The sequence below is a fragment of the Centroberyx affinis genome, unplaced genomic scaffold (genome assembly GCF_046629955.1).
Source record: "Centroberyx affinis isolate AG114_WGS23_722 - 3 ecotype Tasmania unplaced genomic scaffold, CSIRO-AGI_Caff_v1 ptg000405l_1, whole genome shotgun sequence".
NCBI classification, from domain to species: Eukaryota; Metazoa; Chordata; class Actinopteri; order Beryciformes; family Berycidae; genus Centroberyx; species Centroberyx affinis.
Window position 1 is genome coordinate 173,460 of NW_027279072.1, and position 23,341 is coordinate 196,800.

Consider the following 23,341-nt stretch of genomic DNA (forward strand, 5'->3'; position numbering starts at 1 on the left):
TCGTAGTCTGTAAGAGGGACTGTCCGTATTCTTGGTCTGAGGCTAATGTACATCACACAGAAGGAAGGAAGCCTGGCAAGCTATATGGAAGAGTGACCACATACTTTCATCGTGGGTAATGAAAAGTTCAAAGAGGAAGAGTTTAACACAGTGTGAATGTTTATTATGTGGTAATGGTTTATGAGAGCATGAATCCTGATGGAAATTCTATTGATATGTGTGTAATAGGCTGACTACACCAGGGATGCCTGTAGTAACAGGTTCAGAGGAATAACACAATGTTAGGATATCTGGCATTCTGGCATTTTCACCCATAGGCAGAGATTACAATTATATGGAGTTGATTTTTGCACCACCCTCACTTCATCAGTGACAGTCATTTCTAACGTTAGAACAATGGAGAACTCAACACAGATTGTATCATTTGTGCTGACTGCTTATGGCAACATTGGACGTTTGAAGTATCTATATTTCACCATAATATTCTTATGGTACCTCTTGATTTTTGTAACCAACGCAGCTCTTATTGTGGTCATATATATGGACAGGAGGTTGCATGAGCCCATGTACCTGTTCCTCTGTAGTTTGTTTGTTAATGAAATATATGGCAGCACATCACTGTATCCTTGTCTACTATCACAGATGTTTTCAGATACCCATGAAGTGAGTCTTACAAACTGCTTACTGCAGATATTTTGTCTCTACACATCTGCTTCAATTGAATACTGTAATTTGGCAGCCATGGCTTATGACAGATATGTTTCTATATGTTACCCTTTACACTACAATGTCATTATGACCACTGGAAGAGTCTGTGCAATCATTCTGCTAGTGTGGATATATTCATTTGTTAAGTTTACATTTAAATTATCTTTAACTTTTCATTTTACACTTTGTGGGAACGTTATTGACAAAGTGTTTTGTGACCTCCAGTTGGTGAGCAAACTTGCATGCTCAGTCTCAGCACTTAACAGCTTGTTAGACTTAGTGTTTGGCATTGTAACCATTGGTCTGCCATTGATCCCCATTTCATTTTCTTACCTCAAAATCTTGATTGTTTGCTTCCAAACTTCCAAACAGACCAAGCAGAAAGCCATCAGTACATGCACTCCACAGATTGTCTCTCTACTGAACTTGTGTTGTGGCTGTTTTTTTGATATGTTTCAAAGCAGATCTAATGTGGCTTACATACCAAATACGTTGCGTATCATTTTATCAGTGTATCTTCTGATATGTCAACCAGTTTTAAGTCCCATCATGTATGGCCTGAATCTGTCAAAAATTAGAAATGCCTGTAAAGGATTTCTGCTTCATAGAAAATGATTTTATTGTACAGATCTGTAAATCTGTAAAAACAGAAAAAAAATGAATGCATCTATACGTTTTCGTAAAAAGTTCAGCATAGAGTGGAAGTGTGTCAGCTTGAGCATTCATAAGAATTCACAAGTATATGTACTGACTGCATATAAACAAGTGAGAAAAGTGTTGATAAACTTAACATTAAAGGGGAGCTTATGTCTCTTTTCTGAAATATGATTCCCTGTGTAGTTTCTCATGTTATCACCACATTGTGACACCTTTCAGTAATTACACTGTATTCTATTGCAATATTGATTGAGTTTTGAGTTAAAAGCAACAAATACAGTACACGCTAGTTGATTGGTTGATGTGCCCTGGGAGTTTGTAGCTGAAATACCAGGGTTTTAGGAGCAAGCATTTAGATGGTTTGTATACTACAGTATAGTTTAAGTATACTTGCCACGCACAACATGTGATAATGGACTGATAAATCTTGATGATTGTGATTTTATGGTTTTGCATGACTGGAATATGCATTTAAAGCATCTTAACTTATTAAACAAATTGCTTGCTTTTATGGTAGTTAGCATACCTATTAGTATATTATAGCATAGGATCAGTACAATAGGAAGTTTAATGATACATTTTATTTCATGTAGATGAATGGTTTCATGTGACCAGAGATATGACTGCTGTTTGTACTTAAGAATTAAACATTTGGATATGATATTTTTCTCTGAAAAGTTGCCTCATTCATAGTCAAATGTGTTCATAGTCAAAAGCACATCGAGAATATGGCCCAATAGAAAACTTTTTAGAGCAAATGTAACATCAAAATATTGATATTCAGATAGGCAAGGCAAGGTAGCTTTATTTGTATAGCACATTTCATACACTGGGGCAATTCAAAGTGCTTTACAGAGTGATAAAAATACAGTAAAGGTAAAAGATTTACAATTAAAAAGTGCAAAAGTACAGACAAGAGATGTGGAACCCCGCAGGTCATGGCCATCTGCTCGGACGCACAGTTTCCAATGGAGACAAAGTACTTTCTGTCATGAAGATATGACTTGAACCACTTAAGGACAGTTCCAGAGAGTCCCACCCAGTTTTCTAATCTTTGTAATAGAATTGTATGGTCCACAGTGTCAAAGGCAGCACTAAGATCCAACAGTACTAAAACAGAGACTTTGCCTGAGTCATTGTTCAGGCGAATGTCACTTAGTACCTTTATGAGTGCAGTCTCAGTGCTGTGATTTGGCCGAAATCCTGATTGAAAGTTATCGAAGCAATTGTTCAGCATTAAAAAGTTACTAAGTTGTTGGTGAACAACTTTTTCAATAACTTTACCTAAAAACGGTAAGTTTGATATCGGTCGATAGTTATCCATTACAGTAGCATCAAGACTGCTCTTCTTTAGGAGCGGCTTAATGACTGCAGTTTTCAAAGCCTTTGGAAAAATGCCAGATTGGAGAGAATTGTTAACTACAAGTATGCTTACTTCTTTTGCCAGGCTGCTCAAAACTGTTTTATGGAAGCTAGTGGGTAAAACTGATTTGAGATTGGACACAGCTTCTTTGAGTGTTTTGTCATCAATGGGATTAAATTGTGTCATTCCTACCAAGTTACTTCTGGGAGACTGCAGTGATGATGCTTTTTTGTTTGTCATTGAGGAGTTAATAGCATGTCTGATGCCTTGAATCTTGTCATTAAAAAAGGATGCAAACTCGCTACATTTGCTGGTAGAAATTAGTTCTGGGGATATTGGAACCGGAGGGTTAGTTAACCCGTCAACGGCAGCAAATAAGATGTGTGAATTGTTACTGTTCTTGTTGATGATCTCAGCGAAAAATGATTGCCAAGCGCTTTTCAAGTTCAGACTGTAAATATGTAATTTTTCTTTATAGATTTCAAAGTGAATCTGGAGGTTTGATTTACGCCATTTTCGCTCTGCTTTCCGGCACTCCCTTTTCTGTGCCCTTACAGAATGAGTGTTTCTCCATGGTGCCTTTTGATTATTAGCGATCATTTTAACCTTAGCAGGAGCAATGGCATCAATTACATTTTAAATTTTAGAATTGAAGGTATTCAGTAGATCATCAACATGATTTGAAGCTGGGGCAGTTTCAGATTTGATGGCTTCCATAAAAAGTGTTCTGGTATTCTCATTAATGTACATTTTTTTTAACAGTTTCAGATCTAATGTTGATTTTTGGTGTAATAGACAGATCAAAGAATACACAGAAATGATCTGATAGAGCAACATCAAGCACAGTGACATTTGAAATGTTAACACCCTTAGTAATAACCAGATCTAGAGTGTGTCCTCTAGTATGGGTCGGCCCTTTCACATGTTGAGACAGATCAAACGTGTCAAGTATGGCTGAAAGTTCTTTGTCATTTTTGTCACTGACATTATCTATGTGTACATTAAAATCACCCGTAATGACTACACAGTCAAATTCAGTGCAGATAATTGAAAGCATCTCAGTAAAATCATCAAGGAAATGTGGGGAGTATTTTGGTGGCCTGTATATAACTAAATATAGAATAAATGGAGAGAATTTCATTTCCAATTTAAACGACACATATTCAAAGGATGAGAATTCTCCAAATGATAACTTCTTACAAAGGAACCTATCCCTAAAAAAGGCACAAACACCCCCTCCTTTTTTGTTCTGTCGTGCTTCAAACTCAAATATGAAATTTGGTGGGGTGGATTCAATAAGGATAGCATTCCCATTCTTGGTGTCCAGCCAGATCTCTGTTAAAAACATAAAATCAAGCTTGTAAGAGGTTATAAAATCATTGATTAAAAGTGACTTGTTACACAGGGACCTAATATTAAATAGGGCTAATTTTAGGTTTGTTAGAGCAGGGCCTGAGATACTTGGCTTACAGGGAATGTGAATCAAATTTGTAGGATTGGAAGATTTTACTGTGACAAAATCTATGTAATCTATGTCTTAACACTGTGGCTATTGTATTTGGGAAGGTTGTTCTCTCTCAGGACCTCAGCTTGCTATCAGATCATTTATGTATAACAGTTCTTGAACAGCAGAGGCCCAGGGTGTCCTAGTTGCTGCCGGCACTGATAGCGGTGCGCCGGGGGGGCATTGGGGGGGGGACAGGTGCGCCGGGGGGGCGTTGGTGGGCGGCGTATAGGTGATGGCAATACCTGTGACCTGGCCAAGCTGGGGGTGAGTGGGATCATTTTGATCCCAGACTTCACCAAGTCCTCCATCTGGCTTGTGAACCTAAGAGGAGAGACAGGGGAGGGAGTGGATGCTGGAGAGTCAATTTGACTGAGCTTCAGCGTGGCAGCTTTAACTAACTCCTTGATTGGTGAGTGTGGTGGACGGGGGGAGGGGGGGCGTTGGATCCCTGATTGGGACAGAGACCTCCTCTGAATGCCTTGGGTGATGTGGAGCAGAGGGTCAGGTGAGGGGGGAGAGATACAGGCTGTCTGCCTGTGTGTGCAGTCCTTGTCCTTCGTGTTTATCTGTTCATTCTTGTTTTGGTGTGGCATCCCAAGACCATGAAGTAGATTGGTGCCGAGTAATCTGGAACCAGTGCTGCTCGGATGAATCCCATCAGGCATAAAGCAGTCTTTACAGTTCCAAAAGATATTGAAATTGTCAATAAACTTTATCCCATGGGTGAGGCACGCCGATGTCAGCCATGTATTCAGGGCAAGGAGTCTGCTGAAGGATTTGATTCCTTTCCTCAAGGTTGGAATGGGGCCTGAAATGAATACATGTTGTGATTGACAGTCACTCAGCTTCTCCAGTAGCAGGCAAAAGTCTTTTTTCAGGATCTCAGAGCCAGTTTTTCCTCGCAGAATGTCAAAAGATCCAGTGTGAATAATAATCCTCATGTTACTTGGATGTGTAGAGAGGATGACTGGCAACAGCCCTGTTGGCTCTCTGACAGATGTGTCATCCATAGTTAGATTTTCAGTCTTTGCCATTCTTACATGCTTGGTTATAGAGTCCCCAATCAGAATAGTGTCTGACTTATCAGCTGAGGAATTAGCAATATTTCTTCTGGCCCTCGGCTTATCAGTTGTGGAATTAACAACATTTCTTCTGGCCCTCAGCCTAGCATGTTGATTAGCAGGCCGCATTTTCCGCCTGGAGGTAGCCGGCGGTGTTGAGTGCCTGGGGGTAGCATTAGCCTACTGTTAGCACTGGGACCAGTGCTGGCATTAGCATTAGCATTAGCATTAGCTCTGCGGCTAGTACTGGGCTGCATCATGGAAGTGCCGTCATTAGCATTAGCAGTCACTGGATCCGGCTCACTGAGTATTTTGTACCTGTTCTCCAGTTGCAGTCCTGGCTGGGGAGTGTATTGGGGAGAGTACTCTTGTTTTTGTTGTTGTTTCCTCCGCTGCCCCTACAGCGGACAACGTCTGACCACAGCTCACCAGGAGTAGAGACTTTTGGTCCAGCACCCTTGCTGTGCCAATAGCCCATATCTGTGGCGAGTAGCAGTGGGGATGCCTCCGGGGCCAGTCCACCTTGCGGCTCGGAGATGGTGTCTGTAGTGAGTGGCGGAGGGGATGCCTCCACGGCTGGTCCATTTGCAGTTGGGTCAACCCAGGGGAGAGTGTCAGCTAGGTCCGTAGTATGGGTCGTATTGTTGGAGTCTGTACTTTTACCAGATGTTTTTACATGAGGAATGCGGGCTGAAGACTCAAACAGCGTGTCAATGAGCTGCTCATCCTGGCTGATTTGGTAAAGTGTAAGAATCCTTCCTTCCAGTTCAGTAATTTGCTGTGATAACCGAAGGCAGCCAGCACAGTCAGAGAAGGAGGATGAGTCACTGACTTTAACCATCGACATTTTCCCACAGTAACAATAAAAAATAAATAAATAAAAGATAAAAAAGAACAGCAACAGAAAAAAAATACTTAAAAATAGTTGGTCAGCGGTGAAAAACAGGAAAATATGGCTGAAAATAGATAAGCCGGCAAGGAGCAAAGCAGAGAGCGTCTAGTAGAGGCAAGCATCAGTAGTGGAGATAGCTGAATTAAGGTGTCACATATGCCTCCACTAGGTGGTGGTCTTTTACAAGCTGTCGCTGTCTTTTTAAGTAGGTCAGACGTTTTGACTTATGTGATTATTCTATCCATTCAAGTTCTGTGGTTGCTTCCTTTTACAATCCAGTTTCGGCTTTGCAGAACATAACAGGTGCTGAAAATAACCAGTTATAAAGGAAATTGTAAGAACCTAGTAAAACCATAGGAACAAACAATGTTTCTTTTTACAGTCCATTCTCAGTTCATTTTCTGAGTAAATTGGAATGTTGGTACGACTTTAACCTGTTAAGCCCTAGCCCTATCCCTAGGAAAAAACGCCTAAAATAATATACCCCAAATGAATCAGGAATAGCTCCTCAACCATAAGGCCTATATGCATATTTCTGGTCTCCTTTGATAGGTAAGAAGCTAAGTAATATTAATTCAGTGTAAGTAAACCTATATCTGTTACCATTCCAGAGTAAATGGAGATGCAATAAAGGAAAAAGTAAGATTTTCATCCTCGCCTAGTATATAATTCTAAATTTTAAGGCAATATCACCATTATAACCAAGATCCCATGGATAATAATGCAACTGAATGTCTTCTCATAGTCTTTGACTACAACTGTAACTGTAAATTTGATGGAAATACACCAAAATACAATATTTATGTACAATTCCTAAAAATATACTCAGGCGGTCTCCAGGTTTTGGTCATATTTACAGTTTAAATGTTGACTGTTTACTGGGAGTTTTACTTCAAAACACTACTCATTTCCATATAGCCATGTTACAAATAACATACATCTCCCAAAAACATTGAAATAGTAATAAACACAATGATTAGGAATCAATATTCATATATGTCTGAAGAGATCCATGCTATTCAGGCAGATTAATGGAGAATGCAGGGGTCCTCAGTGCTGTGTGAGGTATCCCCAGTTTCGTCTGAGTCAGAGGAAGAGAATGGTATAAGGCTCATTGGTGTCAGTGCTTCGATGCAGCCACCAGAGGGCGACGAAGAGCCACTGCACCCTCCATAGGGATTCAGTCTGGCTGGACTAAAATGGCTGGGGAATCCCCCCTGACGATCGTTTTAACTCCCGTTTGGTCCCAAGTTACGGCAGAAACGTAAGTAACTAAAATGTGCCGTTTTTGGCGAAAATAACATAAGCCATAGTGAAATATTTTGGCAAGAACATAGATTTTTGTCAGTATGACTGTAAAATGTGAAGTTTGACTGCTACATTTCCCCGGAAATGGCGGACTGTGTCGTTCCATTTTCGAGGTGCGTTTACTGTCATTGGAAAGCTCGGAATTTCTAGTTTCCAGCGATACCAAGCATGTTATTGTAGACTGAAGAGAAAATTAACCCCGATCTTTTGATCACAACTTGCTCTTATAATTACGAAGTTTATATTTGTAAGACTTAATTGTTAAAATACTTAGTAATAAGACATAGTTTGGTCAACATACAGTTGATTTACAGATTCTGAAAGCTGAAGACCCCATGTTTTCAAAACAGTATAACATTCATATCTTCTATTAATAGACCATCTTCTGTCGCGATTTTTCATAACTGGGGGGTATAATTTCTGGGTACTTTTTACACCCCTGGTGATTTATTTCCTGATAAGGCAAAGTTAACATTACTTCTAAAATCTAGCCTGAAGCCTACCACTTTATCCTCATATCCTATCAAACTATTTCTGATATCCTACAGAAATCTGCAGGAATTGATGCTGTGACATTTCATACTGTACCTTGCCAAGTGATCATATCCTACAGGGAGAAAACTTCAATGCAGTGTGTAGCTAGTGCTGGAGGTATTTTGTGTAGCTAGTGCTGGAGGTATTTTGTGTAGCTAGTGCTGGAGGTATTTTCAGTTTAGCTCCACTAGAGCTACACCTAGTGGCCAAAATGATTGGCTGTTAGTTATATTATTTTGACTTAATGAGGAACACGCAGAACGACAATGTCAGTTGTCATAAAGTACTATGTCATTTTGAAGCAGAAAGTGTCATAACATATCAGTATGACAGTATATGTCAACTGACCACTATGTCACTTGACATAGAGGATGATGTCAATTTGACATTGAAAGTGACATAATAACCCTTTATGACCATGTGGAACAAACATTTATGACTGGTTATGTATGTTTATGTCAGGTGTCATGTAGTGCGTATGTAGGTGTTATGAATGCTTATGTATACCCCCTTCAAATGAAGTGTTACCAAAAGCATGTCCCTGAGTTTCTGCCCATGTGCATATGGCTGTATGGAGCTCAAAGTCTGCACTTTAACCTAATAGTCATTCTTTCATTTGAAATCCAATGTATATAACATTCTTAAATTCTTAAAACACAAAATGTAGAACTCTGGACTGAAAATGAACATCATCAGTTTTGAAAAAAAAACTAAAGACCCACCTGAAAGGTATTACATTATCGGTAAAAAAGTTATTACAATATCAGTCAGGACATTTTATTACATTATTGGTCAAGTTATTACATTATTGGATTTTATTACATTTTCGATCAAGTTAAGTGCAAATTTTATTACATTTTCAGGCGTTATTACATTTTCAGGAAATTATTACATTATTGGGTGCTACAAGGCTGCCAGTAATATTCTTTTATCATGATAGGTTAAAACTAAATTAGGATTATAACCAAACAGAAACAAGGCTGGACAGAAAGGTAGAGATTTAGAGAAAAATTCCCCCAACAATTCAGCCACAAATGTCCATAGATGCCTAACCGGGTTACAAAACCAAAACATATGGGAGATATTTCCTACAGCATAGGCACAACACTCCTTCCATAAAGACTAGCGTAAAGAGAAGACCATTTTGATAAATCATTTCTGATTGGGATTGAGGACAGATCATTTTCTTTTACAATACGGGAGAGACTAGGTCAAATTTGAATGCCAAGATAGATGAAGCCTTTGGAATCAAAGGAGAGTGGGGGTGGTAAAGATACTAGCATAGCAGTGGAGTTGAGTGGCATAATAGCAGTCTTAGTCCAATTGATTTTATAGCCAGAGAGGATACCAAATTCATTGATTAGTTTTAGTAGGTGGGGGAGTGAATTTGAAATGTCTGAGAGATAAAGTAAAATATCATCAACGTATAGCGAAATTTGATGTGTTGTGTCTTTGATGATGATGGGAGATATTAATTGGTTTTGTCTAATTGATTGGGCAAGAGGTTCAAGGAAGAGGGCAAAAAAACTGGGAGAGAGAGGGCAACCCTATCTGGACAACGTAAAGTCAGACGCAACCGGGTGACCTGTTTGAACACGTGCAGTGGGACCATCATAGAGTGTGCGGACCATTTTATTTTGCATTTTGTAAAATAAAAGCACATATTCAGAGCTTACATGTTCAAGTTAGGCTACTAAATGATAAATGGACATACTAACAACATACTGATCACTGATATCTGATCACTAATATGACAGATTAGGATGAATAGGATTAATTATTTGTCCTTACCTAGTGACAGTAATGTGTCTAGTACAATCCAATGGGAGCCTAAAGAAGGGAAATATGCCAGAATCTGCACTGCACTCACATTAACTCTCTGAGTGTTGAGCAGTGTTATAAATTGCTGATTAAAAAGTGTTACCATTTACAAATGCCTTTAATACAGTTTGGAGAGCAATTTTAGGTTTCACTTTCATTGTAGTGACGCTGACTTTGCTAGCGCTTAGACCCTCAAGTGGCGACAGGCGGTATAACCGGTATGGCCGGTGTTGAGGGAAACACATGTGCACATTTCGTCACGTGGTGTAACACAGTGTTGTCATTTGTGCAGAGCACTTGGTTTGATGCAACAGATATCCCTAATGAGCATGTGACAGAATCGTTGTGATTTAGGAATGAGATCGCATAGAGGTATGAATCCAGATCGCGTTTTTAATACGATTAATCGTGCAGCCCTATCAATATGTCAGTCAATCTCTAGCCAACTCCTACATCCTGTGGGGAGAAAATGAAGACCTGAAGAACATTAACAGGTCTAAGCACTATTATCATATCTTCCTCCTGATTAAGTGGTTGTTATTACTGCCATCACCACAAGTCCACAGGGCTTAGTTTTGGGCAGCTGGTATACACAACTTCTATACCAGTTGTGCCCACACTTTTTCATCTACTGTTGTGACTCATCTGGTTAGATCTACTACAAAAGTCAAAATATGTTGCTTACCTAGTCTCCCTACATGATGATGATGACAGTGCATTGAGAGGGTGGCATTGAGAGGTGCTATTGTGCTTAAAAAAGTGAAGCCCGAATATAAGACGACCCTGATTATGAAAAAAATCTTGTTTTTAACAACGAAAAGCATTTTTTGGCAAGAATTGGCGCCATCTGCTGTTGTGAATATGTAATAACAGTTAAAAGCCTGTCTTACCAACTCAACTCGACTCGACTCTACTCACCTTTTTTGGTTTTCCATTGGGCAAGTACCAGGTACCAGGTACCATATTACCTGGTACCTGGTATCTGGTACCTTTTTTGGTAGCACCTCGAGGTTCCAAGCAAGCTGAGGCGATACCAAAAGGTGACGTGAAAACACTGCAGACTACTGATTGGTCAGAGAGAATCGTCATCATTGCACGACAAGGGACATCCTGCACAAACCCGCCATATTTAAATTTTTTAACTTAATTTAACTTCACTTAATTTTAACTTAATTAACTACTATTAAATAACGCTAGCTGCCAGGTTAGCTTACCCTCTTGCTTCGCCTTTGAGCAACCAGAGTCGTCTCATCGTCTGAGCTTTGATGTAGGATTTCTCAAACGCTCTGTTTTTTTCATCAGTCTTTTGTCTTGCTGCCTTCAGCCTCTTCTGAAATAAAATCTGTCTCCTTGCTGTGACTAACAGCCAGCCTTCGATACCATGCAGTGGAAAAGGGGCATTAGTCAACCAAAACATGACATGTCACAACCACAACCAGTGCTTAAATGGTGGAAGGCACTTTTAAGCTGTTAAACTTGATAAAATGGCTAGATATAGGTAGTTCCAGAATTCCAATCTCATACAAAGCTACACTACTAGTAATTTCCTGACATATGAGCTCACCAGCCTCTCTAACGTCTTGAGCCACATTAACAAAGGCAACGGGCCCAACTGCAAAGACCAGAACTTTAGCTCGCCTAGTAACCTTGATCTCTCTATGTCCTCAATGCCTCCAAGTAGCTGCTGTCGTATCTCCTGAACCTGCTCCCTGTCATTCAGATTTATATCATACCATCTCCCAAGACTTCTGACAAGCTTCTCTAGAACTGTTGGTAAAGCTGCCTCATCTGTGTGAAACCTTTTGGCTGCCAGCTTCCCCTTTCAGTAACTGGCCACTCTATTGGGCCCTCTTCAGTCATGTCAATGTCAGTGTCTGTTATTGTTTTACCTTCCTGTGAGTCAACTTGTGTCCCTGCTTACACAGACTGGGGTATTGGTACAAACGGGCATTGGTAACATTTTATTTCACTAGTGCACTGTTGACTCTCTATAACTTTAATATAATATTTAATATCATTTCTTACATATGGAATTGTTTTATCAGTCTAGTAACTGTTATATAACCCTAAACAACCAAGCTTTTTATGTGGCTAAACTTAAACCTAACCCTAACCCTAACCCATTCCTTTCATGTGGCTCTACTTTTTTGTCTTTTTGCTTTGTCCATTACATACCCTGGATGTCACCAAGCTCCTGTACCCCTAATGACAGTGGGAATTGCACCGTATGAACTTGGAAGCTGTGTGGAAAACTGACTCATAGCCAACAAGTTTGGCGTGCACAAATGCACTGTAAAGTTTGTGTACCTATTTTGGAAGAGCTTGGTGCTGGTTGCGTAAGATTTAGTCAAGGTACCCACATTGGTACAATGCTGCGCAGCGCTTTGAAAATGTGCACCACATCCCTCAAATATACCTGTCCCGCTGCCTTCAGATGTCTACAGGGATTGCATCAACCAAAGGAGAAGGCCTCATACATTCATGTGGTTTCACATTATTTACCTGTTCACTTGTACGGCGGGATTCGGACAAAGAGGGTGAGTAGGGCTCCGATATTTTCTGTTGACCGTCACGTCTTGCTTTGATTATTCCAGTCTTTTTGTTTAATAAACAGTATAAAACGCATCCAGACTTCAGTATGGATTTGTTTGAACACGTCACAGTTAAGAGCCTACTTAGCCTCTTAGCAGCCTTTTTCATTAAAAGTAGTCGCTACACCAAATAAAGCCAAGAAAATAGCACAGAACGCCAGCACTTGCGCTAAAATGTGGTCTGAGTAGGCAGGATCGCAAGCACAATTTTCAATACCAAAATTGCACTGTACCACACGATTAATATTGACACTCCATTTTGGTGCGAGCAATGTCATGGCGAGCCACGAAAAGGTCACTGTGCATGATCTGCGCTGGCATGAAAATAGGACCCTTCATCTCAAGAAAAAATTACATGTGGACCCACCCTTGTCCAAAACCAACGAAGTTTCAGGCCTCCCAATTTTGTTGAAGTTGCTGACATATTGGAAGGTCCTGGTCCTGAGTGTTTAATGAGATCCATGGAGGGTGAAACAGTCTATTTAATACATTCCACATACTCGGACAGTTCACTTTCTGAATTCTGGAGATGACTGAGGAGAAGACACACTAAGTGCATTTCAAGGTCAGGTAACTGTGAATGAATAATGCTATCCAATACAGGCTATACATTGATGTAGTATTATATGTTAGTAAGTAACTGAATTAGGGCGATTAACTGATTAACTTTTTTATTTATTGACATTTAGTTATTCACAGCCTCAATGGAAGATGAATTAAATGTAACATATATAACTCTCGGAGGGCATGTTGAAGTGTACAAATACAGAATACTTTATTTTGTGATCTTGTTTACAGTATATATCCTGATAATCTGCAGTAATTCCATTATTGTATACCTAATCTGTTTTCACAAAAGTCTCCATGAGCCAATGTACATTTTCATTGCAGCTTTGTTACTGAACTCTATTCTTTACAGCACAGCTATCTACCCAAAGCTTTTGATTGACTTTCTATCTGAAAAACAGATCATATCTTATCCAGCCTGTCTCTTTCAAAGTGTTATATTTTACTCTTTTGGTGGATCAGAGTTCTTACTGTTGTCAGCCATGGCTTATGACAGGTATGTGTCTATATGTAAACCTCTGCAATACCCAACTATCATGACAATAACAACAGTCAAAATTATTCTGGTGTTAGCTTGGCTTTTGCCTGCTGGTGAGGTTACAGGGACAATTTCATTGAATGCTAATGAAAAACTCTGTAAATATATTTTGAATGGAATCTTTTGTGACAATGCAATTTATAAACTTCAGTGTGTGAGCTCAACAGCTCAAAATATATTTGGTGTGGTCATTTTGCTAAATATTGCACTTTTACCTATGCTTTTCATAGTTTTTACATACACAAGGATACTTACAATTATCTACAATAGTTCTAAAGATGTCAAGAAAAAAGCTGCTCAGACATGTCTACCTCACCTGCTGGTTTTAATCAACTTTTCCATCTTGTGTACATATAATATTGTTAAAAATAGACTGGAATATGATTTGTCAAAAACTGTACATTTAATAATGACTTTACAACTGGTTGTATATCATCCTCTCTTAAATCCAATCATATATGGACTCGCAATGAAAGAAATTTCCAAACACCTCAAGACGTTGTTCTGTCAAGCGAAATACTGATAACGTATGTACAGCAATTTCTTATGTAATAATCATGCATTATTATTCAAAGGCATTTCAGATAGCCATTTGATTCTACAATTAATACACAGTAAAAAGTATGAACATCTCCCACAAAATAATGACTAATATATTTGCTACACTTAAAATTGTGATTACTTGCAAAGTTACACCTTTTTATTCTATCAAGCTTCCCTATCTTCTTACAGGGATAAGTGAGAAGTGATTTAACAGTCAACAGTAAAATGCATTAAGGCTGAAAACATGTCAATCCTAACCTTGAGCACAAAATTGACATTCATTTTTGTACATTTTTAATGATGAGTAAATAAAATGATATTCAAAGAACAAAAGTTTTTTTCTGGTGCTCACTGTCAATGTGATGTAGTTGAGATTGTAAGGTCTGTATTTTATTGACATGGTGCACTACCGTATGGTAGGCCTACAATATGCTCCACATATTATTTTACAGATTTTGAATAGACAATATAATGAATTGAAAGTAGCAAATGTTTCTTATTATTTATGATCTTAGCAGTTCTCTGCTGATCTGTTGGGTTCTGCCATTGAACAAACACCTGCTAACTTAAGAGAGAGTGGTATTTTAGTTCCTCAAGCTGGGGCTTTGGGACCTGTGTGTTTTGCCCCTGAATGGAACAATTGAATGCCTAGGGTAGGGCTATTCAATTAGTTTGGAATGGGGGCCAGTTCATGAAAAGGATCCCAAATGAGGGGCCTGAGAAATATGGCTTGAAATATGAGTAATCACATTAACAGCTACAGATACAGTAAAGTACAACAACATAGGAGTGCATATATTGTATTTTGTAAATGCATAACAACAACATCAGTGCATTGTTTTGTATCAAGACACATAGGCCAAACGCATTTCTACATTCAAATGGCAATATACACCATGTTCAGAAATCAGTCCAGGTGAGCCATATCACAGACATTTAGAATTTTACTCATCTAACTAACAGACAACATCCACTTAAGTGCACACAACTGTACCAACAAAACTTGACAGTCCCTTAATTGACCTCTCTTGACAATGTTGATACAGTTTTGATACAGTACAAATTGTTGTTCTCAGAAACATCAAACTGTTCCTCTGCTCCACCTACTGGCTAGAAGCAGAAACACTGCTAAGGAGATTTGATGACTGAATACAAACAGGGCTTTTCATTCTAGTGTTTTTTCCTTCCTCTTTTTTTCTTCTAAATTAGAAATAACAATAGTAAAATAGACTGCCCCCAAATAAGTCCACACACATGGACTACTACTCACATTTGCCCATGGAATCTATATTGAAATTGCATCAGACACCTTGTAGCACCCAATAATGTAATAATTTCCTGAAAATGTAATAACGCCTGAAAATGTAATACAATTTGTACTTAACTATATCGAAAATGTAATAAAACCCAATAATGTAATAACTTGACCAATAATGTAATAAAATGTCCTGACTGATATTGTAATAACATTTTACCGATAATGTAATACCTTTCAATATAATAAAACCCAATAATGTAATAACTTGACCAATAATGTAATAAAATGTCCTGACTGATACTGTAATAACATTTTAATGTTTATTTTTATATTTCATGATTGGAAATGTAAACTCTAGGCTTAATGTAGAATTTGAAATTTACAACAGATGGCAAGTGGAACATTGTTATCAGGCAAAGATGCATTAAACTAAAATCCCTATCAATGGGAAATGAACCGGCCCATACCCATGCTGATTGGTCATTGTGCAAGGATCGTCCATTAGACCAGAGTGGATCTTAGATTAGACACCATCAGAAGATTTGTAAAAAGTAGAAACTTTTTGACTTTTACTCAATTGCACCCCCACGGATTATGATGGGGGGATCCAATCAAAGATTTTCTAGTTTTAAAGGGGGGGCCTGACCAAAAAAGTTTGAGAACCACTGCTTTAACTTAAGTATAATTTCTGGGTACTTTTCACACCCCTGGTGATTTATTTCCTGATAAGGCAAAGTTAGCATCACTTTGTGTTGAGAATGGTACTGTCAAATTTCTGTGAGCACACAGCCTAATTGTTTTGGCAAGCGTGGGAAAATAACACAACTGCTGAGCGCCTGTCAATATTACGTGGTAGAGACAGGAACAGATTTAATTCTATGAATATGCTACGTTGAGTAAAGAAGCCAAACTTAACCATACTTGTTTTATATGTTTATTTCGTTACAATATCCCACAGAACAGAACGTTGAACTCAACATGACATGACAGGGCAAGTCAATCTAATCGAAACAGCCATTTAGGCTACAGTAACTTCTCCTCAACTACTCTCCTCAACAACGATCTCAGTTTAGCTCCACTAGAACTCCACCTAGTGGCCAAAATGATTGGCTGTTCGTTATATTATTTTGACTTAATGAGGAACACGCAGAACGACAATGTCAATTGTCATAAAGTACTATGTCATTTTGAAGCAGAAAGTGTCATAACATATCAGTATGACAGTATATGTCAACTGACCACTATGTCACTTGACATAGAGGATGATGTCAATTTGACATTGAAAGTGACATAATAACCCTTTATGACCATGTGGAACAAACATTTATGACTGGTTATGTATGTTTATGTCAGCTGTCATGTAGTGCGTATGTAGGTGTTATGAATGCTTATGTATACCCGCTTCAAATGAAGTGTTCCCGAAAGTTGTTTTGTTGGATTGTGGTTGTTTTCATGAGGCAGTGTATTGTTGGAAATCTGTGGTATAGAGAGTGAAGAGGAAGATTTAGGGAACAGTTACCTGGGGTCCCCAGTGCTGCTCAGAAGCTTATCTGACCTGGAATGGTCTCCCAAGGAGGAAGTCCATCACCCACTCAATAAGACCAGGATGTAGCTGCATGTCCCTGAGTTTCTGTCCATGTGCATATGGCTGTATGGTGCTCAAAGTCTGCACTTTAACCTAATACTCATTCTTTCATTTGAAATCCAATGTATATAACATTCTTAAAATCTTAAAAAAAAAAAAAGTAGAACTCTGGAATGAAAATGAGCATCATCAGTTTTGAAAAAAAAAATGACCCACCTGAAAGGTATTACATTATTGGCAAAAATGTTATTACAATATCAGTCAGGACATTTTATTACATTATTGGTCAAGTTATTACATTATTGGGTTTTCTTATATTGAAAGGTATTACATTATCAGTAAAATGTTATTACAATATCAGTCAGGACATTTTATTACATTATTGGTCAAATTATTACATTATTGGGTTTTATTACATTTTTGATCAAGTTAAGTGCAAATCTTATTACATTTTCAGGCTTTATTACATTACTATTACTTTAAATTATTACATTATTGGGTGCTACAAAGCTTTAAAATAAAATATAAAAAAAAGAAAAAAAAGAAATTGTATCAGACATTTGACATTTGAATTAAGAATCTGTAGACAAATTTTACAATTTACCAGTGGCATCGCCAGGGTCTTTCTTTGGGGCTTAAGCCCCGAATATTTTGAGATTAGCCCTGAATATTTTTGATCAGTTAATATGTCCTCAGTGAAGTTTTACATTGTTCAAGATTTCTGCGGGGTAAGTTCGAGTTAGTAGTCAGAGCGGGCCGGTTATTTTACGTTAGCCAGCTGTGAAGCCCGGCTTTGGGTACATGCCGGGACACAAATCAAACTCACCTGTCGCTGCTTGCTATGTGTGTCTGTTTGGTAGGGGGCTCTGCCAATCTGTCATCGTGTAGTTTGAGTCGAACTAGCAATAGGCTACGTTATGGATGATTTTAATCGGTCGGTCGGTCCTAGTCTAGATCAGAGAAGGCAAGGTGGGCTACAGCCAGGAAACACAATGTCAGGAAAAGACAAGACAGGTTATGGATCTTCTTCACGTTTTCAAAAGAGGAAGAAACGTAAAATATGTTATAGGTTAGTTTAATCAAGTGATTGATTATCCATATCTGGAAAGACAGCAGAAATCAGGCAGCTGTGTGGTGGCGAGTTGACTAACAGGCAGCCAGATGGACACTGGAGTGTTAGCTTGGACTGACACTTGGTTCATAGCTTCACGGTTAGTTTTTTTTAGCTCAACATCTTCAATATAATATTGGATCACTGTAAACAAAATGTTACTATTTCTCTCCAGTCAGCTGGTTAGTCAGTTAGTTACTGAATCCTCCCATTCAGGTCTACTTATGTGGGCTGCTTAACATTAAATGCAAAAAATAATTCTTTTCACATGAAACATCTATATTATTTTCAACTTAAGACATTGTTTCCATTAAACTTGAGAAAAAGTTTAAAAATGTAATTTTTAATTTGTGCCTCTGTATATTTTACTATGCTGGTAGACTCCTCCAGCCATTCAGAATGGATTAGGCTTTTCATGGTGATCTTTGATGTGGCATTGAAAATATCAGCTTCCTAACAGAAGGACATCACAGGTTAAATAATTTACTCCTTAAAATGAGTTATGCTTAAAGTTAAGTTTCCATACGTAACAAACAAACCAAAGTAGCTCACTATTAGGTTGTAGTATCTATTGTTGCTGTTATTTTAATATGTAGGCACTGTACTGTCTGTTGTTATTGCTACTTTTAATATTGTAAAGCACTTTGTGATTCTGTATCTGTGAAAGGTGCTATACAAATAAACTTTACTTACTAGTAATATAGTGATATAGGTAGTGAAATATATGGAAATATAACTTTTGATTACATATAACTCACTGGATTACAATCGGATTGGATCTTTTTTTACGGTAGAAACAGATGAGGAGTGAGGAGCACATACTGTACATCATATAAACATCGAACAAAAAGTTCGGACATTTGTGTTTGGTAGATTATTTCTCTGTTGTAACAATGCTTCTTGGCAATACATTTTATACCGTTGGAAAGCCTGTTTATTTCCCTTTTAAATGGTGCCTCATTTGTAAGGAACATGCATTTGTGGGATGAGCAGCACAGCTGAGTATGTGGGTTGCGCTCATGTAAAATTTGCCAAATCTTCTCTGCCAATGCCAAACAGCTTATTCTGCTGTTGCTATTGACTCTTGTTTGGTGTTGTTTGGTGGATTGGATGATTGAAGTCTATCAGTAACAAGGAAGAAACAAGACATATTGGCAATTTTACAATTTATTAATTTAACAAACAGTCAGGAGCCTCAGTAGCGTGTGGAAGAACCGTACACAGCCACAACAGCCTGGCACCTTTTCCTCATGCTGGTCACCAGCCTGGTCACACACTGCTGTGGGATGGCATTCCACTCCTCAACCAGGATTTGTCGCAAGTCAGCCAAAGTGGTTGTGTCGGTCACTCTAGCACGAACAGCACGCCCAAGCTGATCCCATAAGTGTTCAATTGGGTTGAGGTCAGGACTGTTGGCAGGCCATTCCATTCTCTCTACTCACAAATTCTGGAGGTAGTCTCTGATAAACCCCGCACTGTGGGGGCGAGTGTTGTCATCTTGGAGGATGGAGTTCGGTCCCAGACTGTGGAGATATGGGATTGCCACTGGTTGCAGAATCTCATCTCGATATCTCTCTGCATTGAGATTGCCTCCAATAATGACAAGCCTCGTTTTTCCAGTGATGGAGATGCCGCCCCACACCATCACACTGCCTCCACCAAAAGGTGTTACTCTATTGGTGCAGCAATCAGCATAGCGTTCTCCCCGTCTTCTCCACACTTTGACCCTACGATCCAACTTCCGTAGGCAGAATCTGGACTCATCGCTGAACATAACGTTCCTCCACATGTTCAGGTTCCAGTGCAGGTGCCAATCAGGTACCTGATTGTCAGCACCTGGGGGTACCGGAAGCTCAAAACAAGAGTCAATAGCAACAGCAGAATAACCTGTTTTCATGAGTGCAACCCACATACTCAGCTGTGCTGCTCATCCCACAAATGCATGTTCCTTACAAATGGAGCACCATTTAAAAGGGAAATAAACAGGCTTTCCAACGGTATAAAATGTATTGCCAAGAAGCATTGTTACAACAGAGAAATAATCTACCAAACACAAATTTCCGAACTTTTTCTTCTATGTTTATATTTAAAGTTTTATATATTAATTGATAACTGTGTCTCTGTTCAATTTTTGCAAAACCTGAAATGAACAAGAGAGAGGAGGAGACAGAGACAAAGAGAGATGAGGGGAGGAGACAAATAAGTGTCAAGAGAAGAATTCAGGAGGCCGGCCTGAAGAGAGAGACAGACAGACTACAGTATACTGTATCACTGTTGGCCTGTACAGACTGCTGCTCAAACTGTTTACTATGCTGCTTCATTTACACCCATGTATGTTCATGTCAAATTACACCAGATTGATGCATTTTGCTGTTGAAATTTTTAAAAAATTCTCCCGGGGAGGATGCCCCCGGACCCCCCACTATGGTTCTGTGACTTCCTCTGGGCTGAGCCCCGGATGTTCTGAAATCCTAACGCCCCTGCAATTTACCCTACACAGAACACCATAGTGATAAAGTACAAAGCTGGTAGCTTATATTGGCAATGAAAACCAGAAACATGTATATTCATAGAATACCGCTTTATTTTAACATTTTTTTATGCTTATTATCAGAATGAAAGCATTGTGAAAAGAGGTGAAATTATATATAGTGTCTAACTTGTGCCAATAAAATAAATATAGTATATAGTATGATATGACAAAATACAAAAATTCTCCTATTAGTTGTGCACTCTTTTGGGCAAAATTAAACCATTATTGTTTGATGAATAAAAGCAGCATTTAAAAAAAAAAAATGCAAAGACCAATATGCTAAAATGCCATCAAATATTTGCCATTTTCCAAACATGCATCATAATGAATATATTTTAAAAAAGAAAAAAGAGATGTACAGCGGTGATTATTTTTCCTTGGACATGTCAATACTTCTTATGATGAACCAAGAACAAATCTCTACATGAAATGTATCCAAAAGGGACATATTACATCAATACACAATGAGCATTGAAAGAATGTAACATCTTGAGTTGGTATATTAATTTACTTTGTCTTGGCAGAGCAGGCTCTTTACCTGTTTAGAAATTTCTTTCATTTTCAGCCCATATATAATTGGGTTAAAAACAGAAGAACAAGAAATCAACAATAAATTCAAAATGAAATTAGCCATCTGCGGTATAGATGTTTCAACTCTGATTTTGATAGCTTCATATCCAGACAACATGGAAAAGTTGATAAAAGCCACCAGATGGGGCAAACATGTCTGGAGAGCTTTTTTCTTTTTCTTTTTTGAACTTTTGAGAATGATGATCAGGATTTTTGTGTACGTGAACAGTAAAAAAAACATAGGTATAAAGATGAGATTTATCACCATCAGCAAACCATATACATTCATCTCTGTTGTGTCTCCACAAGTAAGTTTTGCAACTGAATACAAATCACAATTAACTTTTTGAATCAAAAGAAACTTGCAGAGTTTTTGTCTAGTTGCCAAAAGGGCTGAGCCTGCCAGTTCACAGGCCGGTAAAAGCCAAGCTAAAACCAGAATAAGTTTGAGAGTTGCTGTTCTCATGATAGTAGGGTATTGCAGTGGTTTACAGATGCATACATACCTATCAAATGCCATGGCTGTTAACAAGAAGAATTCTGATCCACCAAAAGAGTAATAAAGAAAAGATTGAAAAACACAGAAGGGGTACGATATGATCTGTTTTTCAGACAGGAAGTCAATCAAAAGCTTTGGGTAGAAAGTTGTGCTGAAAAGAACAGAATTCATTAATAAAGCCGCAATGAAAATGTACATAGGCTCATGGAGGCTTCTGTGAACACAGATTAGGTACACAATTACTGAATTGCTGCAAATAATGAAAATAAAGATTGTTAGCATGAACACAAAATAAAAATAGCCATACTTGTGTACGTCTACATACCCTCCTAGAGTTAGGTATGTTGTATTTAACCCATCCGCCATGAAGGGAGAAATCTTGGATGTCTATTGAAATCAAAGGGATGAACACTGAATGAGAATCATGCATGACACATAAAAAACTGTCAACTTTGAATGCGGTTAATAATATTTGTAAATACAAGTACCAGCAATTTGTGTTTATTCCATTCAGACTTACCTGATTTTTAAATGCACTCTGACTCTGACGGCTGTGAAGACACATTCTTCAGGAAGTGCACTGAATGTGTTGAGTGTTGTCAGTTTTTATGTGACAGTCTTCTTCTCTGTGGATCTTTATACCTCCACTTGAGACCAATTCCACAAAGGAGGCTAAGAAAAGCCTGGCTTGAGTTAACCTAACAAACACAGTTCCACAAAACCAAACTTCCAGCTAATGTAATCAGTCCAACTCAAGTCTGTTTTATCAAGATATGTGTGTTCACAACTTTAAAACACAGGCCGAGATGTCAACCATGGAGCACTTCGATTAACAATGTAAATAAGAGATACTTGATGTTCAAGGCCACAGAGCAGCAGATGCTCATCAAATTGTATGGTGAATAAAAATATAACAAAAAAAGGCAATACATCGCCATTAACAGTTCAGGTTGTGAAAAAGATCAACAGAGAGATTGAGTTACCAATGAACACATAAGACTTTAAAGGCTATATATGATATACAGTATGTGCTCATCACTCATCATTTGTCTCATTACTGCAAAAGAAACCAGATTAAATACAATTAAAAAATCATTCTACATAATTCACAAACTCATAATTATGACATAATAATAAACTACTTCTGTCTATGTTAGATATGGAAACTTAACTTTAAGCGTAACATATTTTAAGAAGCAAATTATCTCACTTGTCATCTTCTTCTCTTAGAAGGCTGATATTTTTTCCATTTTAAATAATAGCCATAGTCACAAAAATCTTCATGCCATGGCCTACGCATTGGGAAAACATAGAGGTACCTATTCAAAATTTACTTTTTAAAACACATTTTCTTACACAGGGAAACTGTCTCAAGTTGAAGCGGCCCAAATAAAAAGAGCTGAATGAGAGGATGAACCTGACATGGATATACTTCATTATATAGCTAACTGGCCGACACAAGAGACATTTAATTTACAAGCCACTGACAAGCCATTTTGTGTTGGGGAACAATTAAGAATTTAACTGTAGCTTAGGCATCTGATCACAAAACTATGAGCCAATTCAAGTGTCAATCCAAGCTAGCACAGCAGTGTCCATCTGACCACTAGTGGTAGTCAGCTCAGCACCACACAACTGGATATTTATCTACATAATCCACATGTGCCTATGGTAGCCTGTAGGGTTGCCAGATTT

General features: G+C 38.3%; 3 protein-coding genes across 3 annotated transcripts; 2 read left to right on the forward strand and 1 right to left on the reverse strand.

Annotated features, from left to right (window-relative positions):
• Positions 1–384: 384 nt before the first annotated feature.
• LOC139641859 (olfactory receptor 13C4-like) lies at positions 385–1,323 on the forward strand. Its single transcript, XM_071516475.1, has one exon. It carries the CDS (start codon positions 397–399, stop codon positions 1,321–1,323), a length of 927 nt encoding a protein of 308 aa, XP_071372576.1. The 5' UTR covers positions 385–396.
• Positions 1,324–13,131: 11,808 nt separating this feature from the next.
• Positions 13,132–14,070, forward strand: LOC139641850 (olfactory receptor 6N2-like). The gene has a single exon (XM_071516465.1). It carries the CDS (start codon positions 13,147–13,149, stop codon positions 14,068–14,070), a length of 924 nt encoding a protein of 307 aa, XP_071372566.1. The 5' UTR covers positions 13,132–13,146.
• A 7,009-nt stretch (positions 14,071–21,079) lies between these two features.
• LOC139641851 (olfactory receptor 6N2-like) lies at positions 21,080–22,012 on the reverse strand. The gene has a single exon (XM_071516466.1). It carries the CDS (start codon positions 22,010–22,012, stop codon positions 21,080–21,082), a length of 933 nt encoding a protein of 310 aa, XP_071372567.1.
• Between the last annotated feature and the right edge of the window lie 1,329 nt (positions 22,013–23,341).

Excerpts from the sequence above, each read along its gene's own strand:
- LOC139641851 (XM_071516466.1), bottom strand. The coding sequence starts at position 22,012 with ATGGCGGATGGGTTAAATACAACATACCTAACTCTAGGAGGGTATGTA.
- LOC139641850 (XM_071516465.1), top strand. The coding sequence starts at position 13,147 with ATGGAAGATGAATTAAATGTAACATATATAACTCTCGGAGGGCATGTT.
- LOC139641859 (XM_071516475.1), top strand. The coding sequence starts at position 397 with ATGGAGAACTCAACACAGATTGTATCATTTGTGCTGACTGCTTATGGC.